The 22,110-nt window shown below is 47.5% G+C and overlaps 2 protein-coding genes across 2 annotated transcripts in view; both read right to left on the bottom strand.

Annotated features, from left to right (window-relative positions):
- Positions 1–21,402, bottom strand: part of LOC100027763 (protocadherin gamma-C4) — a 37,318-nt gene extending 15,916 nt beyond the window's left edge. Inside the window, exons 1-2 of the mRNA XM_056816574.1 lie at positions 14,546–21,402; positions 8,594–11,170 (exon numbers count right to left, since the gene is read on the bottom strand). Coding sequence (XP_056672552.1) covers positions 8,594–11,170; positions 14,546–16,975 — 5,007 coding nt within the window. The 5' untranslated portion in view covers positions 16,976–21,402. The remainder of the gene's footprint in view (positions 1–8,593; positions 11,171–14,545) is intronic.
- Positions 16,977–22,110, bottom strand: part of LOC107651000 (protocadherin gamma-B5-like) — a 45,119-nt gene continuing 39,985 nt past the window's right edge. The window contains exon 2 of the mRNA XM_056816568.1: positions 16,977–17,279. Within this exon, the coding sequence (XP_056672546.1) occupies positions 16,977–17,279 (303 nt within the window). The remainder of the gene's footprint in view (positions 17,280–22,110) is intronic.

Raw genomic sequence — 22,110 nt, 5'->3', positions numbered from 1 at the left:
CATGGCTGTGAAAGAGAGGGGCTCAAGCTCCTGAGGAAGGAAGGGGCAATCAGAGGAAATGGGGGGATGTAGGAATCAGGAGAATCAACATTCCCACAAAGAAATAAACCCTGGGATGCTGAGGCTAAAGGAAAGTGATGCTGAGCAAGTAAAGAAATCTTTCTTAAAAAATAAACCCATTATGTTTTGGGGTTTTGGTTTTATAAGATTACTCACTTACAAAAATGAACAATGTCTTACATTATAATACACATAACCAAAATCGAATTGTCTGCAGCACTGGGAGGAAGGGAGAAGGGAAGGGAGGGAGGGAGATAAGTTCCATCATATAACTTAGGAAAACTTGTATGGAAATTTGTTATTACATGTAAGTGGTAGAAAAAGAAAAAGAAAAACTCCATCCCCTCCCTCTATCTTCCCAGGTCCCTGTTTTTGGAAGAAAAAAAAAAGGCACAACTACCAGAAAAGGTTTGAGAATGTTATTGGGTTCAGAGAAGCAGCAAGCTTCTTTTTCCTGTGGAAGGAAATGGAGGGCACTATATGCAGAGTAAGGACCCTGGCTGAGTACCCATGAGCTTGGATAGCTCAGCATCAATACTTCAACAGCTTCTGCTTTATACACAGTTACATTCCAGGTTCCCTGTTCAAATGCTTATCTCCCCTTGCCAAGCACTGTTAATTTAGGAGATAAGCCAGAGATTCAGCTTTGGAAAGGCCCCCCCCCCCCAGGCCAAAAAGGACCTCCTACCCACATACTCCATCCCACTAGACAATGGCCACTTTTCTACAATGGACAGAGAGAGAACAAGGATGTTCTGTCTTGAGTGGTGTGGGCCACAGAGATTATGACCTCCAGGATATCAGCTTTCATAGGAGTCTGGACTGTCCCCCTTCTACTTCCTCTTTCCCCTCAATCCCACATTCATGATGACTTCCATTTGCATAAGACTCTGAGGATCCATCACAAACCAAATATAGGACTGGGTTATTATCCATCTCCTGGATCTCTATAGTCCTATTGCACCCTCAACCCTCCCCCCACTCCATCTCACTATGAAGAAAACTTGAATATATCATTATCATAACAGCTTCAACTTATAATAACACTTCAAGATTTAGAAAGCACTTCAATTATATTTCCCATCTGACTCTGACAACTCTGTGTAGACAGTACAGATATTATTAACTCAGTCTTGCAGAATATACCCAAGAAAGGAAGTAGGCAAGTCATGAAGAAAGATAGGGATTAGCAAATGTGCTCTATTGGTGCCCCTGAAATGCCAAGAGATCTGAAGCAGGAGTTCCTAACTGTTTTTTGGGTCCTGGATCCCCTTAGCAGTCTGGAGAAGCCTATAGATTCCCTTCCCAGAATATTTTTTAAAAATCATAATAAAATAAAATATTAATTTTATTGAAAGGTTAAAAATATAATTTTCCCATTCACGGTCATGACCCCCTGACATCTATCCATGGACCCCTGGAGAAAAGGGGACCATGGATTCCATGTTAAAAACCTTGATCCAGAGGAAGGTTCCCAGTATATTGAATAGAGAAGCTGAAAAGTATTTATAGAAGAAAGATAAAAGCTGCAAAAAAAAAAATGACACTATGGACAAGTTTACATTTGTATTATTGGAGGGAATACCTGAATCCATAACATCTATCCAAACATAGAAGTAATTTACAGATGAGGAAACAAATTTAGAGGAGTTAAGTATCTTGCCCAAGAGGCTGTAGCTAGTAAGGGCTAGAATCTGGATTCCAGCCCAGGTCTTCTGCCTCTACTACCATACTGCCTCATAGAGCTGCTCTCAGCAAACACCTTGTAGTTATTTCTGCCTTACCTCATGGCCTCTGGAAATAGTAATTGATTCTCATGATTGCTCCTGGGAGGAAGGAAGGAGGGAGGGAGGGAAAAGAGAGAGAGAGACAGCGTCAGAGAACCAGAGACAGAGACAGGCAGGCAGAGATATGCAGAGACAGAGAGAGGCAGAGACAGAGAGACAGAGGGGAGGGAGAGAGACAGAGGAGAGAGAGAGAGGGGAGAGAGACAGAGACAGAAAGAGATCGCTTGAGAGAGAGACAGAGAGAAAGACAGAGAGAGACAGAAAGAAGGGGGGAGAGAGGAGAGGAGAGGAGAGAGACACAGAGAGAATTCCTAATTTCTCTGGGAAAAAGGAAGACATCCCAAGCCTAGGTCCAGGGGAAATCCCATCTAATGATGAAAGCTCTATCACCTTTTTAGGGTTGTAGTAGTGTAGTAGCAGGGGGGTAGCAAATTCCTTAGACAAGAAAAGTCTAGTTCAAGACTACAGAGAATCAAGAGATGTGGGCTCCCCTCTTATCTCTGGTACCAGCTGTGTAGCCTTGGACAAATAATTTTCCCTTTCTGGGAATTTTCTTCAATTTCTTAGGCCTCATCTGTAAGATGAGAGGATTGGACTCAAGGATCACTAATATTCCTTTCAGTGCTGATATCTTATGAATCTATGAAAGATATCTACTTCATCACAAGTGGAAAGATATTATCAGAGGTATCTATCAAATACTAAAAGGCTAAATAAGCATTCCTTGTAATAGAAGACTATGTGAGGCTTTCCCCTTCAGAAAGGAAGGCTACTGGAGGATCTCAAGAACCAGCCCCTCCCCTTCCCTTCCCCCAGTTCTACCTGAGTGTGAGGTCCCACAAGTTCCTGCTTCACCCAGGTGTCCACCTAGGCACAGCCAGCTTTGGTGAATGTGTGTGACCCTGACAAAGACAGAGCAAATGTCTATCACTCATTGATTTTAAAGCATTTTGCAGATGGGAGTGGGCTGCCAAAAGTACCCTACCACCTCAGAACTGAAGTTCTGAGACTGCTCAGTACAACTCACCTGACATCCTGGATACTGAAGAGTAGCACCAATGCTTCTCCTACCCAAGCCTTCTCTTTGCAGGGTAGAATCTCTTTCAAAGTGTCAAATCTGCATTAACCCAGAACTCCACCAACCTCACTAAGAAGCTACCCCATTGTTCCTTACCCACTTTCCAGGGCCTGCTCTAGTTTTGTCTTGTTAGAGACTCTGGTCCAGGTTTATCTGAGTAGTCATGAGATCTCTAGTCTCAAGACACTGTGGAAATAAATACTTGTATCTCTGGGAACTCTTTCAAGCCCATATCTTTCATACATCCTAAGAAGACTTTAGATCAGGAATTCTTAATCTTTTTGCATGTGTCCTAGAACCCTTTAGCAGCCTCTCATAGTAATGTTTTAAAATAAGTTAAATAAAATAGATAGAATGATAAGGGAATCCAATTGTATTGAAATAAAGACACAACTTTTTCCCATCAAGTTCATAGATACCCTGAAATCTATCCACAGATCCCCTTGAAGGTCCATGGGCTCCAAGTTAAGAGCCCCTGTTTTAGAATGTCTGGTTATCAACACTTGCTGTCCCCTAGGGACTTAATGCAGGTGGCAAGAGGTAACACTAAGACTGGGCATTGTGTATATTGGGTGGGGCAGGGAGAAGGGGGAGAGACAGATAGAGGGAGAGTGGAAGAGGAAGAAGAAGGGGAAAGGGAAAAGAAGAGGAAGGGAGAGATAAGAAGGGAGAGAGAGGGACCCAGAGACAGAGATATGGTATAATATATCCTGTGAGAAAGATACTTGTATATGTGAGGAAGTTCTTAGTTGTGTGTCAGTGTAAATTCTGTGCATGTATGCTAGTGTGTCTGGTAAGAATTATACCTGTGGTATGCTTGGTCTTTGCAATGCATATATGTACATACATATACATAGACATACATGTAGGTCTCTGTATAAGTGTATATATGCAAATGTAAACATGTATGTATGGTTAACATGCATAAACTAATAGGAGAGTGTGAATATGAAAGACAGGGAAAAGGAGACAAAAAATTGCCCTCTGGGCAATTTCCTGTTCCCAGAGAGTTTCAGAAATTGTAACTTCCAAGCTTTGATTACCAACCAAAAGGTATGAAGTACTTTGAATTTGTCAGAGATGTGGACCTTGAAGGATCCCACAAAGCTACAGATGTTTCCCCCTTGACAGTGGGGCCAAGAGGTTTTGTCCCCAAAACAGGTCTCTAAGCCCTGAGCCAGCCTTTTCTCAAAATGTAGGAGTGTGTGTGTGCAGATGAACCATTCTCCTGGCCTCTCTCTTCTTACCCTCCTTAATCCCCACACCCCACTACTCAGTTGCTTAATAGAGGTGAGTTAGCTCAGTTCCCCCAGAAGAAATGACTACCTGATTATTGGGAGTAAGTGTAACCTCGGAAGGAAGGCAGGATTAAGAAGGGGGAAAAGAAGTATCTGGTGAGGACTCCCCTCCATCGATTTCCCAAGTTAAGGTAGTTAGTTCTACAGCTTTCAGAGGGTCCCAGGCAAGGAGGGAGGAGCAGCTCACCTGGCTCGGCTCCCTCAGTGTATTGGACCGAGACAGGCAAGCATCAGGCTCCAAGGCCAAAGCTGAAGGCTGTGGGGCACTGAGTGGCCTTAGGAAGGTGAAATCACTTCCGTCTGAGGCTGGAGAGAAGCAAGTCCGGTAGCAATGGCTCTGTGAGTGCGCAGGCCGCAGAGTTACCTCCATGTACTTCAGAGTACCATCCGAGCTCAGTTGCACATTAGGACTAGACTGCTTATAGAAATCCCGGGAGGGCGAGTCTTGGCGCCTGCAGCAACCTTCCCCATCCGCCCCCCTCCTCAGACACTTAGCTGACAGAAAGGTGAAAGAGACCAGAGAGAGGAGGCTGACAGCCGCCAATGCTACAATAAGATAGAGGGTGAGATCAGAGCGCTCTTGGGGGTGCAGGAGGAAGTCTCTGGATTGGGGCAGCTCCTCCGTGTCTTCGTCCTGCAGGGCCAGGAGCACCGTGGCAGTGGAGGAAAGCGCCGGCTCGCCATTGTCCTTCACCAAGACCACCACCAACTGCGTATCCAAGTCTTCCTCCTGCAGGGCACGGGCTGTGCGGACCTCCCCGCTGCGAGCTGACACCTGGAAAAGGCCTGGGGTTGTCGACTGAGGCAACAGCGAGTAGGAGAGCCAGGCGTTGTGGCCCGAGTCTGCGTCCACCGCTGTAACCTTGGTGACCAGAGAGCCTGCGGGAGCCGAGCGCCGGAGCCTCTGCGGGGAGGCGATCTCTCGGCCTGGATGAGGATGCAATACCATCGGGGAATTGTCGTTCTGATCCTGGACAAACACGTGCAGAGTGGCGTTGGCACGCAGGGCCGGGTAGCCCGCGTCCCTCACCCCCACGGTGATCTGTAGCACTTGCAGTAGCTCATAGTCAAAAGTACGCTGGGCAAATACTCGTCCATCCTCGGGATTAATGTAGATGAAGGAGGAGGCTGGGGCGCCCTGGATCTGACTCCCTACGATGGAATAGCTGAGGCGGGCGTTGTCTCCGGCGTCGGGGTCTGAGGCGGCCACTGTGCAGAGCAGGGAGCCCGGAGGTCGGTTCTCGGAGATATAGGCACTGTATACCTGCTGCGAAAAGCTAGGCGCATTGTCATTGACATCGGAGATGTTGAGTAGGATAGTTAGGCTGGTTTGCAGAGGAGGCGAGCCCGTGTCCCGGGCCAGCAGCTCAACGGTGTAGTGAGCTGTGGCCTCCCTGTCCAGCCTCTCGCTGGTCAGCAGTGAGTAGTGGTTTTCAAAAGGCTTGATCTGGAAGGGCAGATTAGGAGAGATTGCCAGGGTCATCCCTCGGTTCACACCTGAATCCCGGTCCCTCACATTGAACAGTCCCACCACGGTGCCCACAGGTGTATCCTCCGGCACTGGGTTTACCAAAGAGGTAAGCAGTACCTCAGGTGCATTATCGTTGGCATCCTCTACCTCAATCTGCACCACGCTGTGGCCCTCCATGGAGGGCTGGCCCTGGTCTCGGGCTCGCACGTGGAGCTCATAGAAACTCGATTCCTCGAAGTCCACGGGGCCCAGTACTCGGATCTCGCCAGTTCGGGAATCCAGACTAAAGAGCCCCCTAGCCACCTCTGATGTGTGGTCCCCAAAAGAATACTCCAGCTCACCGTTGGGGCCGGAGTCAGCATCTGTGGCGTTGAGCCGAACTAGGAGCTTACCCTGAGGCGTGTTTTCGGGGACAGTCACCCTTAGCAGAGAGGGCTCAAAGGCCGGCGCATTGTCATTGATGTCCAACACAGTGATGGAAATTCGAGCAGTTCCCGAAAGGGCTGGGGTGCCCCCATCCACAGCAGTAAGTACCAGCTGGTGTTCTGCTTGCTCTTCTCGGTCCAGAGGTCGCTCCAGCACCAGTTCGGGGAACAACCTCCCGTCTTTCAGGGTCTTCACATCCAGGGAGAAATGGAGACTAGGGCTGAGCATGTAAGAGCTCACAGTGTTGGTGCCCACATCGGGATCTTGAGCACTGTCCAGAGGAAATCTCGCACCTGGAGCGGCTGATTCTGAGATTCGCACCTCTCGTTCTGGGGTGTTGAAGCCGGGGGAGTTGTCATTGAGGTCTAGAATTTCCACTTCAACACGAAACAGCTCCAGGGGATGCTCAGTAACCACCTGTACCGGCAGCAAACAGTCCGTGCTGGCTCCGCACAGGCTCTCACGGTCGATCTTCTGGTTGACCACCAGGGCGCCGCTGGCCAGATCCAGGGCAAAATAGCGGCGGCTCTCCTCGGAGCCCAATCGCAACCGGCGGCTCTCCATCTCTGTTACCTTCAAGCCCAGATCCAGAGCCACATTTCCCACTAGTGTCCCCAGCTCGGATTCCTCCACCACCGAGTATCGGAGTTGCCCAGACACCCAGCCCCAGCCGGACAAGGACAACATGTACAGTACTTGCCATTTCCAAGCCAGCTGCGGGGGCACCTGGGGCCCCATGCTCAAGCACTCCCTCAGTGACAGCCACGCTGGTTTGTCGGGTCTCCCAGGGGACCTATAGGGCCTGGGATCAGAGCTGCTGAAATCCTTGCAGCTTCTTCCAGAGGCTTTTAAAACTGCTCCAGGGCTTGCCTGCCTTGCGGCAGCTCTCCTTAGTCACCAAATGGCGGGGGTGGGGAGTGGGGGAGAGGCGTGAGAAGGGGAGGGAAACAAAATCAGAGCTGGAGGGGGGAGGGAAGAGAGCAAGAAGATAACTAGCAGATCCCCCAACCTAGCTCCACGTCTGATTGGCTGAGAACTCCGCCTGTTTTGGGCCAATGACGAAGACTTCCGAGTCCGTGAAACCTAGGAACAGCCTCAGAAGTCTCAGAAGCCTCCCACTCGCCCCTGAGCTGAGTGCGCCAGGTTGATTCAGCCTCTTGGCAGAGAAGTTTGACAGCTCAGATGGTGCTCGCTGGGAAGCCGCGGTTTGGAAGCTGAACTGGGTTACAAAACTCCTCATTGTTCCGCTTCAGAGGCTTCGTGCGGGATTTCAGGCGCTTCGACAGTTTCGCCTGAACCAGATACAAAACTTGCCTTTGTACGGAAGGCAAAACCCGGGTCTCCCAGCTGAGCCCGCTGCTGGGGATGCATGAAAAGAGGTTTGTTCAGACTAGGACACACAGGGCATATTCCCAGCAACAAATGACCTCACTCAGACGCAAGGATATGCTTTCAGCAAAGTCCCAACATAGGCCAGCTGGGCCTCCTCGGCCTTTCACAACTCACCAAGACTAAGATAGGACTACGGAGCGCACATGCTGAGCTTGGAGCTGCTACTGACTCTCAGAAAGAAGCTTAAAGACCTAGCTTCAGATTGGCCAAGCACCTTCAATCTCATTTCTGGGGATATTTGGAAGGATGCTGCAATTTTGTGCCCCCTTCCAGCCAAATAAACCCCCAATTCCAGCCCATCTACCATAGTCATTGGGCTTCAATGGTTTGGGATCTCTGGAAACCCTTGGATGATAAAATTCCGGTGCCTTCCAACCAGGCCAAGAGATTGCACCAGCTGAGGTTTAAGAAGCAGAAACCTAGGCCTGTCACTCAAGTACTTCCCCAACATGGTCACACCTTCCCCAACCCCATCACTCCTTTATCCCATCCCTCTTCCATCCCATCCCTCTTCCCTCCAAAAGAATTGAGGTGTTTTTTTTTTAAGATATAGGCAGGAGTTTGGGAGGTCCTAGGTAGCCCCCACCAACTGTCTGGATCGCCATTACCCCCTCTTCCCCATCACCCTCCCCACCACCTTGTCTTGGCGCACCTTTTTGGAGCAAAGAAACCACAAAGGTTCCATCTCCACTAAGAAAGGGAAAGAACTGGGAAGATTTTTGGCAGTATTGGCCTCACCTGCTACATCCCAATCTACAGCTCTTTGCTCCCCCTTGCCATATCTGGTGCAGACAGCCCACTATATCTTTCTTGCTCACCAATTACCTTCATCTCCTGCTCTCCGATATTGGTTCAGCTCACTCCCCAGCGCTAACGCCACAAAACTCAATGGATATGTTGTAAAATCATCTAAAGCACAGGGCCTACCCCACTGCTGGTGTTCTGAAAATGGTGACTCATCAGCATTGGCCCTGGCGTTGGGGGTCAGATCCTCGATGGACTGCCTCGAAGCCCCATGCGTGGGGCCAGGCCAGCCCAAAGGTGCTGCCTGATCCAGGGGCAGCGTGGCTGTGGGTCTCACCTCCAGTCCGTAGAGCAGATCGGAAGGCGGGCAGCTTGGGCGGACAGGCTCCCCTGCCAGAGGTGCACTCGGTGATTTCACCATCATGAAGCTATCGCTCCGAGAGGGTGCTGAAGCCAAGGGTGTGCAACCATGAGAGTGACCGCCCACGTCCACAAATTTGATGGGATCTTCCGAACCCAACTGGATTCGGAGGATGCCATTGGAAGGTGGGAGCCCCTCCCTCCTTCGGGACCGACTGAGACAGGAGCAGGTCCCGCCAAGGCATCGCAGGCCGCAAGCTGTACCTCGCAGGCACTTGGAGAGCAGTGCCACAAAAGAGCCGAAAGAGACAAAGCAGATCGCTACCAGGGATACTGCAAGGTAGAGGGTCAAGTGAGACTCCCCTTGGGGCTTCGCTGAGTGCTCCCGGAGATCAGGAAGAGCTGGGTGTGAATCTTCCTCCAGAGACACCAGCAGTGTCACGGAGGTGGAGAGTGGAGGACTCCCATTGTCCTTGACCACTATAACCAGCTTCTGGGGCGGAAGGTCAGCTGGGATTGGAACTGCTGTCCGAATCTCGCCTGCATAGCGAGACACAGCAAATAGGCTAGGATCCGGGGCCTCGAGAAGTTGATAGGAGACCCAGGCATTATATCCTGAATCCAAGTCCACCGCAGTGACCTTGGTTACAAGATGGCCAGCTCCCACTGATGGGGGAAGTGCCTGTGGGCACAGAGAGCCTTGCCTAGCCTTGGGACGGAGTACCGCAGGGGCATTGTCATTGAGATCTAGCACGAAGAGGCGAACTGTCACCGTGCTGCTGAGGGGTGGGTCGCCCCGATCTCGGGCCTGTACTTCGAACTGCAGTGTCTGAGTTTGCTCGTAGTCGAAGGACCTGGTGGCGTGGACTGCTCCGGTCTGAGGATTGAGGGAGATGAATGAGGAAGCCAAGACATCCCGACCTCTGGGCTCCAGAAGGGAGTAAGAGATGAGCGCATTTAAACCTGAGTCTGGATCCGAGGCTGCCAGAGAGCACAGCAGATCTCCAGGGCGGTTGTTCTCCTGGACGAAGACCTCATGGGATCTCTGGATGAATGAAGGTGGGTTATCATTCACGTCGGAAACATTAAGGAAAATTGTCCTGCGTGTGCTCAGAGGTGGAGAGCCCGAATCAGAGGCGGTAACTGGAATCTCATATTTGGATTCCACCTCTCGATCCAGGGCAGCAGCAGTCACCAGGGAGAACTGGTTCTTGAAGGCTGACTTGAGAGCAAAGGGCAGGTGTTCGGGGATACGGAGGCTCACATCACCATTAGGCCCAGAATCTGGGTCTTGTACGCTAATGAGTGCCACCACGGTGCCAGGTTCAGCGCTCTCGCGAAGGGTACCCAGTTCCGAGGTCAGCGTGATCTGTGGGGCGTTGTCATTCACATCCAATACATCCACTCGGAGACTGCAGTGCTGTTCCATGGCTGGCATCCCCCCATCCCTAGCCCTCACGTCAAATTCATAGTAGTTGTCAACCTCAAAATCTAGGGGACCCCGGAGTGTGAGTTGCCCCGTAATAGAGTTCAGGCCAAAGAGAGCCCGAACCCGTTCTGGGGTATGATTGCTGAAGGAAAAGGTGATGTTACCGCTGGAACCCTGGTCGGGGTCAGTGGCGTTGAGCTGGATGAGTAAAGTGCCCGCTGGTGCACTCTCAAGCACACTGATTCTGTAAGAAGACTGCTCGAAAGTTGGGGCGTTGTCATTTACGTCCAATACAGACACTTTGAGTTCTGCGGTGCCCGACCTTGGAGGGCTGCCCCCATCGACGGCAGTCAGCACCAGACGGTAGTCCGATTGCTTCTCCCTATCCAAAGGTTTTTCCAGCAGCAGCTCTGGGACGAGACTGCCGTCACTGCGCTTCTTCACGTCTAGGGCGAAGTAATCATTAGGGCTCAGCCTGTAGCTGCTGATGGAGTTACTCCCCACGTCTGCATCCTGAGCCTTCTCTAGGGGGAAGCGCTGCCCTGGGGGTGCCGCCTCCCCAATCTCCAGGTCTAGCTGCTGCCTAGGGAATCGAGGAGAATGGTCATTCACATCCACGATCTCCACCTCTGCCCGGTACATTTCCAAGGGCCCCTCAGTCACAAACTCCAGCGGCACAACGCAGCTGGCACTGAGCCCACAGAGAGCCTCTCGATCGATGGGATCCTTGACAAGCAGGGCTCCGCTGTCCAGATCCACGCGGAAGTACCTCTGGTTCGCCTCGCCAGCGACCTGCAACCGACGAGCCGACAGGCTTTCGGCATCTAGCAGGAAATCCTGGGCAATATTTCCCACAAAGGTCCCCTCCTTCGATTCCTCGGGGACTGGGTAGCGGATCTGCCCGGAAACGTAACCTAGCTGGCAAAAGAACAAAAGGCAAGCCCCCGGCCGGATTCCAGCCCAGATCTTAACCCCGTGGCGCATCTCCGCCCCAAATGCTTTGCACCTGGATGGACTCAAGGCTCGGGAAAAGCCGACCCCGAGACAAAAGGCCACGGCAACCAGAGACACCTGCTTCCCTTTCCCGGCGCCAGCTCCGGCGCGGCTTCGCCGGCGCTTCAAGGGTTACCCGCCGCTTTCGCGGGTGGCGGGGTCGATTTGTCCGCCTTTCAGCACCCGATTGGCAGACAGCGCCGCTCGGGCTCAGCCAATAGGCAGAGCAAAGGAAGCCAAGAGCGCGGTAGGGTTAATGCGTCGCAGCATTGTAAAAACTCCGTTTTTCCTCCTCCCTTTTGCTCAACAGCGTTTCTTTTCACGGGTTCGTCCCTCTCTAGATACCCAGGCAACATATATACGTGACATTTCCAAGCCTTTCCCTGGACTCCACTGGGGCCACTGAATTCCCGGTGAACACACTGCCTAAGTCGATGGCATTCAGTTGCAGGGTTTTAAAAGCCTTTCTCAATTTGACTTCATCAGAACGGCAGTTAATCGGACATCGCTATAACACCCCGCAACTGGCGCGCTTTAGTATTTTTTCGAAAAACGTGCCTATCTGTGTAGCAAAGGCACACATATTAACATACTCAATTAAGTTAATGCAGAACACGTTTTATCGTAACAGGAGGCAACAGCGGAAACTGGATCTCCTTCTAAAGGCATGGGCGTTAGAGATAGTACCAAGGCTTTCAAGGACGAGATGCACATTCGGGGGAAGGGGGAGGAGAAGGGTGAAGAGAGAGGACCCAGAAGGTGTAAAGCGAGACGTTTAATTAGAAAAGGAACCCATCTTTTGGCAGAGCTTTTGGAATCTCCTTAGCTGGCAGAATTCAAAGCCTCCAGATTTCACTGTTTACACACAGCTTTACTCACCTGACTCACCTCAGTAAATAGCATAGTCCCTAAAAACCCTTCCTCTAGAAAGGATAACGCACCAGATGTGTTGCTAATTACAATAAAAGCGTTTTCTAACAGCTCAGGATCTTTCTCTAAGACTGAGGCGACCCTTTTGGTACACACCTCCCAGCACTCGGTTCCTCCCCTGAGAAGCACCCACTCCTGCGCAAGCGCACACACTTCACACCATCTGCACCTATACCCTGCAATGCGAACACCAGTTCATTCCGAGCACCCAGAAAGAGAGAGTTCCAACCAATCCTTTTTATGTGAGGTTTCTGAGGCCACCCGGGGTCTCACCCTGATGATCACGGCGTCCAAGTCCAGCAGCACAGACCGTTATCCTTCCTATAGCCCTCTCAAAGCCCGAAATAGGGGGGAAACTTTCCTGCCTGAGGTGAGTAGACAAAAGACAATGTTCTTCTGCCACATTTCGAAACAAACAACTTTTAACTCCTTTTGGGGGTAGCGGTGGGGAGATCAAATCAAGAACAGCACCTTGGAATCTCACAGGATTTTCCCTTGAGATGTTACCAATCCAATGACCAAGGGTCACAAAGCAGAAATTCGTCAAGAAATGGTCCTCTTAAAAATCTCTGGAGCTTCAGATTTAGAAAGCAAGACATCCACACCAATGCATTCACTGTTTGCTTTACTGGGATTGCAGCAGCACTGGACCTTAACTCTTAAATGTCACATAGACTATACCTTTCTGTAACTACTATTTTAAATTCAGACCCAAATTCCCCATTAATAACGGCTAATTTCCCTGGAAGTTCTTAGGGTCGGTTAATACTCCACCTCTAACTTCTCAAGCTCTCTAGCTCACATAGAGAGACCAAGATCCTGGGAGGAGGGCTGAGACAAGACTTGATCCTGTCTATATTGAATTTCCAGAGATAGTCTACTTAATAACTTGAGATTTGAAAATGGATTAATAAACTCTCACAGAGGGAATATATTTTCTACACCTTAGGTTCATACAATGGCATTTTGAAAGTCTGGATGTTCCTCTGGACTTTTTGATGGAATCACAGAAACTCAGAGATAGGAGGGATTTCAGAAGTCTTCTAGCCCAACTTTTGCTCAAAGTATGAATCCCTTCCCTGAAATCCCAACAAGTTTCTTCTTGAACACCTTTGACTAATAAATATTCTAATGCCAATGGAAATCCCAGATTGTGAGATGGAAATGAGGTTTTTCTTTGATCTTTATTCTTTCAGTCTCTCAGAATAACTCCCACCCCCATCAAAATTTTTTCCTATAAGTCAGCGATGGTGAACCTTTTAGAAATCCAGTGCCCAAACTGCAACTCTCATCCTGCATGAGTCCCTTGCTTTACCCCATTCAGGGGAAGGAGGAAGTGCTCCCATTGCATTGCTGGGCAGAGAGGCGGGTAAAGTGAGGATTGTCCTCAGGATCTAAGTGGAGAGGGGGAAGGGAGCAGTTCCCTTCAGCATGCTCCCACACACGTGCCATAGGTTCACCAACACAAATATAAGTGATACAAGATGAATAAAGGGGTTATATTGAGAGTAATAATGTTCTATATTCCTATATAACAGGTTAATTCTACAACCCATTTTTCCAATAGTCACCAAGTAAGAAAGTCCAAGTATTATTTCCACTTCACAGAAGAAACTGAAGCTTACAGTAGCCCATTAAGCAGAGTTTCCCCATTTCTGGCAAGGTGAAGGTGGCCTATTCTAAGTGTAAAGAGCTCTAATTTTGATTCAGAAGACAGATCAAGCTCTTTTTCTTGCTAAATGTGTAACATTGCAAGTCATAATCTTTCTGGGCCCCAGTTTCCTCATCTGTTAAAGGAGGGACCTCCACCCCCTAGCTCAAAGTCTATAATTCTTGTCATATACAAGTCACTACTGTAACCTAATTTGTGAATGAAATCTTTGGTGGCTAAAAGCTCATGTAGTTGAATTAACTTGTTTTTCCTATAATTGTGCTATTTCCATCAGTTCCCTACAAATAAAAATGGGCTTTGCTTTTCTCTTTTCACTAGAAAATATTTCTGAGAATAGATTGCACATTTTGGGTGAGCAACCTGCAAGGAAATCATAAAGATATTACCATGCACAATAAATGACAGACTATGATTTTGAACATCTGGATGAATTTGACCCTGTGAGATATTAGATTATAAAATGGTGGAGTCAGAAGAGATCTAATTCAACCCCCTCACTTTGTTCATAAAGAAACTGAGGCCCACAGAGGCTCTTGTCCTTTTGCCTAATATCACACACAGTCAGTAAAAGATCTAGGACTCAAATTCAGGACCTTCCTTGGCATCATGATGCTTCATTCTAATAAGGTCCCTGGTTTACAGGAAATACATTAAAGAGAACTTCCCACTCTTAACAGTTTTCACCAGTCCAAACCCAGACTACCATGGATTTTACCTCCAATTCAGTTTTCAGAGCACAGTCTTGCAGACAAGAATATTGAACAGTTCTTTTAACTATTGTCAGAATCTGGGTCTCAGGTCAGTCATCTCCCAAATGAATGCCGTCTTTTCTCCAGAGATGAATTAGAGCTCTAGTTCTTCAGATTTCCTACTTAAGTTAGGAATATCAAACAGTAGTTTCTTACCTGGACAGGAGGGGTGCTCTCAGCACCTAACACTTGCCTACAAAAGGCGGGATCGCAGCTCCGTAGGGTGTTCTGGAGACTTCCCATAGGACTTGGAGCACAGGGCTTCTTTAGCAGCAAGTCGCTACGGCGAGAGTCTGTAGTGAGGTATACCTGGTGGTAGAGGTGGGGGGACATTAGGCCTCCTCGAACAGCATCCACGTGCAGGGAAGGCCCAGGCGTTCGGTACAATGAACTCCCTGAGGAACTGTATAGGTTCTTTGATTTTTTCCATTTGTAAACTCGAAATACAATCACTCCTAGCACGGTGACTGCGAATCCCACGGAGACCAAGATCACAGACAAAAGCAGGTAGAACGTGAGATTTTTATTTTGCTCCTGAGGAGCCAAACCGGATGGGGACTCCACGCGGGCATCTGAAGACACCTCTGTCACAGACACTGTCAGAGTCACCGTGGTGGAAAGAGGGGGTTCTCCATTGTCTTTAATCAGGATCTCAAGCTTATGCCATGCTGGGTCAATGTCTTGAACTGGTCGAGTGGTACTGACTTCTCCAGTTCTGAGCCCTACGGCGAAGAGGCTCTGGTTTGAAGTTCCTAGGAGGCTATAGGAAAGCCAAGCATTATGGCCTGCATCAGCATCCCAGCCTACTACGCGAGTAAGCAAGTAATTAGCACCACTGCCTCGGGGCAGTGTCTGTGCCGAGCTCCGACCTGGCCTCGGGTAAAGCACCTGAGGGGCATTGTCATTGAGATCAGTGACAAACACGTTCAAGCTAATGTTGGTTGACAAGGGTGGGTTGCCCCCATCGCAGACGTGGGCGGTCAGCTCAAACTCACGCTGATCCTCGTAGTCCAGAGGCAAGAGGGCGGACAGGATGCCGTTGTCTGGGTGCAAGGCGAAGTATCTGCCCACCAGCCCAGTTTGGTGACCTCGGTCTAGGAGTGAGAAGGATAGACGGGCGTTGTTGGGGGCGTCAGGATCCCAGACGCTAAGGTTCAGGATTGCAATTCCTGCAAGGTTGTTCTCCTCCACGTAGACATCATAGGAGGACTTTGTGGCTTGAGGAGGATTATCATTAATGTCAGACACTTGGACTCTGAGAGTAGTGACTGCTGAGAGAGGCGGGGATCCTGCATCTCGGGCTGTGATACTGATGTTGTACTCTGGAACAGCTTCACGGTCCAGGGAGGCACTGGTTGTCAAAGTAAAGTAGTTTTTTAGGGAAGAAGTAAGGCTAAAAGGAAGGCCAGATGGAATCTCACAAGTCACCAGACCATTATCCCCCGAGTCCAGATCGGTCACACTGAGCCAGGCGACCACAGTTCCTGGGATGGCATCCTCAGGGACTGGGCTGTACACGGAGGTGACAACGATCTCTGGAGCATTGTCATTCACATCTATGACTTCAACCAACACTTTGCAATGGGCCCCTTCAGGGTTGGGGCCCTTATCTTTCGCCTGGATGTAAATCTCATATAGCTTCGTGTCATCGAAGTCCAGCCGCCTTCGTACTGTCAGCATTCCGGTCACCAGGTCTAGGGAGAAAAGGTCCTTCACTCGGGCTCTATTGTGGCTGCCGAAGGAGTAGATGACTTCTCCGTTTGGTCCCTCGTCCAGATCTGTTGCATGAACTTGTACCACTGGAGTGCCGGGGGCAGCATCCTCCCGCACACGCGCCCGATACAGAGAATGATTGAACTGGGGGGCGTTGTCGTTGGCATCAAGCACAGTGATTAAGATGGGAAGGCTAGCAGAACGGGCTGGTGTTCCTCCGTCTAAAGCTGTCAACACTAACTGAAGGGTCCCCTCGTGCTCACGGTCTAGGGCTTCTTCTAGCACTAGTTCCGCGTACTTGCTACCGTCTTCCCGGGTCTGCACGCTCAGCACAAAGTGTTCATTTACACTTAGCTCATAGGTTTGTAAAGAGTTAATTCCCACATCTGGATCGTGTGCACTCTCGAGAGGGAATCGCGCCCCCGGGGCCATGGCCTCACTGATTTCGAGTTTCATTCCACTGGTAGGGAAAGCGGGGTCGTTGTCGTTGACGTCCTGGATCACCACCTCCACTCGCTGAAGCTCCAGGGGTTTCTCCATTAGCAATTCCAAAGTTACCGTGCAGGACGGGAGTGTCCCACACAGTTCCTCCCTGTCCAGTCTTTCGTTCACGAACAATTCCCCCGTCTCCCTATTCACCTCAAAGAATCTCCGGCCAGCTCCGGACGCCACAGACAGCCTGCGCTCCCACAGGCTGCTGAGATCCAAGCCCAGATCGACAACCACGTTGCCCACTCGGAAACCTTTCTCTCTTTCTTCCGGGATCTCATAGCTGATGAGCGCGGAAACACTGTCCCAGGCGCCAAGCAGAAGCAGGACTCCCACCACTCTCCCAGTGCTGACCCGGCGGCTCCTCCCGGCAGCTGGGACCATCTCACACAATAGCAACTTCTTTCGCCCAGTTTGTTCCAGCGGTTCCCTCGGAGAAGCTAATTTCAGTCAGCCCGCGCTCGGAAATTTCGGAATGGAGCGCTCGGCGCAAAGTCGGACATTGCTTTTTCCGCTTTCCGGGCGCCTTTGATTCGTTCCCCGACTCCTCAGTCTGCGCCTTGTCCCGGGGCACAGCGAGGGGAGGGGGAGCTGCAGCGGCCAGATCTCCAGCCTCTTCATTGGCCGACAGCGGCACACAGAGTTCCAGCCAATAACTGCACGAGGAATGTGCTCGCGCCGGTTCTAGCTGTCGGACACCGCGGCGCGTAAGAACCGGAGTTTCCTTCCACTTCTCGCCTGCGTTTCCAAACGCTAGAAGCTCGCTCACTGCCAAGGCAAACTATCTGAACCTGAGGAGCCAGTGCTCCGGGACTCGGCCTATGCACAGTAAGCCAAACTAAGCCTCTGCTTTAATAATTAAAGATTTGGACCGTTCGTTCTCTGCATTGTCTCCACTGAGAGCAAAATTTTGCGTAGTGAAACCAAGTTTAGCGGAATAGAACCAAAGTTCCCTGCGAATTTCACGCACTAGTTTTAAGTTCTCGTTCTTTCGACTATGCTTTTAAACACAATAGTATTCACTACAAAGTCTAAGCATTGAATAATACCTGTGTTGCCCTATAGTTCTGGCTCCAATGGAAGCAAGTCTGGACAAAACTTGTCTGACAAAAGAAAGCCTGTGTATTAAGAATGCTCAGCTAATGTTTCCGTCTGTGGAGACCTTAATGGTCTCTTTCGGCGTCAAATCAGATGACAGGGCGACCAGTTCCGCTTAGTTTGCCGTTTTCCTATGAAAGCCAGATACTATAGCTTGACATTTTCTCTTCAAAATACATATGACTTCGATCTCTCTTACTTGCTAGGAGCCAAGGACCAAGAAGAAAACTTTTCTGATCTACTTTCACTTAAAGCTTACAATCATAAACCCTCTCTCCACTATGGATTACTTTTCCCTGGTAGGAAATCTGAATTTCCGGGTGTCCCAAGGAACTGATATTAACATCAGATTGGTCTGGTGCCATATTGTATTGAAAATGCTGGTTCACCTGCAAATTGGCAGCAACATTCTCTGATTTTTCTTAGAGTGCAACAAAGGCTTTAGTCATAATAGTTCAACAGCCACCAACCTGTGTCACATTTACTTTTGTATTCTCAAGGGTTCGGGTCATAGTTGATGTTTAATAAATATTTGTTGAAATGATTTCGGTACCATTCCTAGAAGGATACTTGTCAATTAAGAACGCATACAGAACAATTTCCTGTGCAGATCATAGGTCTGAGTAGTTCCTTGGGCTACATTCACATAAGAGCCACCACAGATGAATGTGGGGAGGGGAGAGGGAAACGAACCACTGGACTTGAAGTCAGAACAGAGGGGGTCGTGTCCTCAGTCCAACACTCCTTGTGATAATGAACAAATAGTTTCCTTAATTATAAAATGGGGACAAGAGCTATTTTGCTTTTAGGTTCCAGGTAAAATTCCACCTTCCTCAAAGGAGCCTCTCCTGGTCACATTTAACGCTAAGACCTTCCCACTGAGATGATTTTAAATTTATCCCCCAAGTATCTTTTTTATACATAGTTGTTTGTATTTGTCTTTTCCATTAAACCCTGCACTCCTTCAGGACAGGGATTGTTACTGCTGTTTGCCTGTCTTTATACTTTCAGTGCCTGGCAATATAATAAATGCTTGCTGACTTGATTCTGCTTGCTTCATGGAATAGATGTGAAGATCAAATGGGGTAATAGATTAAAAGTACTTTGTAATAATAAAGTAATATATTTACAGAACCTCAGTATTGAGAGGAATCTCAGAGGTTCTCAAGTCCAATCTGAGTTGGAATTTTCCTTGCAACTTCTCTTACATATATTGATCCATCCTTCATTTGAAAACCTCCACAAGTATTTCATTACCTACCCAAGCATCCCATTTGACTTTTGGGCAGCTCAAAATGTTGGAATGTTTTTCCTTAACTTGAGTTGATAATAAGTACATGTAACTTCAGTCTTCACTGTGTTATGAGAAAGTTGAAATAGGAGTTAAGAAGATGGGAGTTGGAGGGGAGAAGAAAGGGGGGGGGAGTTTGACTGGGCTATACATGGTGGAAATTCATGACAGAGGACACACTATCTTGAAAGCATTAAATGATTCTTTAACAAGATATCTTATGGAGGGAAACTAAGATAGGAGAAAAAATCATGGATCATATTCATAAAGGAGATTGAGCAAGCTCCTGAATCATATGCCTACTTTCTTATTTTTATGTAAATTTTTGAGAATGAATTACACATGTTTTGATGATATCAAGGATGAAAATATGGGAAAGGAACAGTCAAACACTGCAAATGATTGTCTATGGAAAAACTGTGGCTTTACTGTCATAAAACTGACTGAATAGTGTAGGGAATATAAGATCTCATCATTGTTTGCTGATTACAAAAAAAAAAGCATTTGACTCATTAGAACAAAGTGTATCATTAGAATCTGTCCTTCAAAGAGAAATCTCTAATACATCTGTTAAAATTATACAATATTTCTTGAGAATCTATTTGCCAAGACAGACATGATTACAAAACACTTATCACACAAATAAAGTGAAATCTAAACAATTAGAGAAACATGAATTTGCTCATGGATAGGCTGAGCTAATATAATAAAAATGACAATCCTACCTAAATTAATTTACTTATCAGAGCCATATCAATCAAACTACCTCAAATTATTTTATAGAACTAGAAAAAAAAATTCATCTGGAAGAACAAAAGATTGAGAATATCCAGAGAATTAATGAAAACAATATGAAGGAAGGTGGCTTAGCAGTACCAGATCTCAAACTGTACTATAAAGCAGTAATCATCAAAGCAATCTGGTACTGGCTAAAAAAGCAGAATGGCGGACCAATGGAATAGATTAGGGGTAAATGATCTCAGCAATCTAGTATTTGATAAACCCCCAAAGGTCTCAGCTTTTGAGATAAGAATTCACTATTTGATAAAAAAAAACTGCTGGAAAAAATGTAAAACAGTATAGCAGAAACTAGGTAATGTGATAAAGGATGAAAGGTTTACAAAAACTGAGAGGTGCAAACCTCAGAGTGATTGACAGGAGCATGTGACTAAGGGTCATATGGGAGCCTGAGGCTAGATATCTGAAGAAAGATTCCATACCCAACTGACTTCTCTCCTGGAAGGACCTGAGTATAAGGCTTGGAAGAGATTTTCTCCTGAGACCAACAGAAGAAAGAGGCTTTTGGATCTGGCTGCTGGCAGCATCAGTAAGAAGATCTCTGGATCTGCTTGGATGTCAACCAACTGAAGATCCTGGCCTGTAGCATCCCAAGCATATTCACATCTATGAAATATAAATGACTGTATGGCTACTGTGTCTCCAAGCATAAGGTTATACCAATGAGGTTTGTGAATGTAACCTTGAACTGGCCATGCGGCCCTTGGCTAAGACAAACTCATTAACATGCTCGGACTCAATTCCCCGGAAAGCGCGGTTTGCAATCTACACGCCCAAAGGTGTTCCCTCTACCTTGCCACCCAATCTTGATTGTCTATACTTTGTGATGTGGTTACTACGTCCTTGGGAGTACCGCCCAAGCAGGACAGGAATAAATTCAGAGGCAAACCCATGAACTTCCTCTTGCCTCTTGGCCTTTCCCTTTCATGGAGCTCCACTGGGCTCCTCAATGACTATATCTCTCTCTCCTCTTGACCTTCTCCTTCCCGAGGCTGTAACCACCTCGGCTTGCATTTCCTATCTTAATCTCCTCATCCACCTCGTGTTCCTTTGTACTCATACTCTCCTATCAAAGGGAGTATCATAGGGTTTGCCTGCCCTATCCAACCACTGACTTGTCCGTGTCTTTCATTTCCACCCTGGTTCTCGGTTCCTACCTCTCCTCGGGTCCCATCACAAAGGTGAGCCCCTTCCCTTGTGGGACCCTGCTGGTCAGGGAAGTCCATTAAGGAAAACCCCACATGGCCCATTTGATTGGATTCCTGGTATGTGACTTGGATATTGGAAAGTTAATACTTAGCTTAATAAGATAGTTTATAGATATTAGCTTTTAAGATAAGTAGAAGTATAATATATTCCTAAAATTTAAATTACTCCTAAAAATAAAATTACTCCTTGTTCCTTCCTACCCTTCCCAACCAATAAATTTGAATTTATTTGTTTCCTCTTGTTCTTTCCTCACCCAAAATCCCATCATAACAGTATAGAACAGTATCTCACACCCTATACCAAGATCACATCAAAATAGGTGTATGATTTAGACAATAGTGATACCATAAGTAAATTAGGAAAACATAGAATACTTTACTTGTCAGATCTATGGAGAAGGAAAAAAATTTATGGCCAAATAAGAGATAGAGATGTAAAATGCATAATTTTGATTGTTAAATTAAAAGGTTTATTTGTACAAACAAAACCAATGTAATTAAGATTAGAAGGGAAACAACAAACTAGCAAATTTTTTATATCAAATTTCTCTAATAAAGATTTCATTTCCCAAAATATATAGAGAACTAAGTCAAGTGTATAAAGAATATAAGCAGGGGCAGCTGGGTAGCTCAGTGGATTGAGAGCCAGGTCTAGAGGTCCTAGGTTCAAATCTGGACTCAGAGACACTTCCCAGCTGTGTGACCCTGGGCAAGTCACTTGATGCCCATTGCCTAGCCCTTACCACTCTTCTGCCTTGGAACCAATACACAGTATTGATTCCAAGACAGAAGGTAAGGGTTTAAAAAAAAGAATACAAGCCATCCCTCAATTGACAAATAGTCAAAGGATATAAACAGTTTTCAGATGAAGAAATCAAAACTATCAATAATTGTTTGAAAAATATTCTAAATAACTCTTTATTAGAGAAATGTAACTTAAAACAACTCTGAGGCACCACTTTACACCTATCAGATTGGCTAATATGATAGAAAAGGAAAATGATAAGTGTTGGAAGGAATGTGGCAAAACTAGAACTCTACTGCATTGTTGGTAGAATTCTAAAGTGATCCAATCATTCTGGAAGGCAATTTGGAACAAACAATATAGTCCCAAAGGACTATAT

The sequence above is a fragment of the Monodelphis domestica genome, chromosome 1 (assembly GCF_027887165.1).
Source record: "Monodelphis domestica isolate mMonDom1 chromosome 1, mMonDom1.pri, whole genome shotgun sequence".
Taxonomy (NCBI): Eukaryota; Metazoa; Chordata; class Mammalia; order Didelphimorphia; family Didelphidae; genus Monodelphis; species Monodelphis domestica.
Note: the sequence above shows the minus strand (reverse complement) of the source record. Positions and strands in the feature narration are given on the sequence as shown.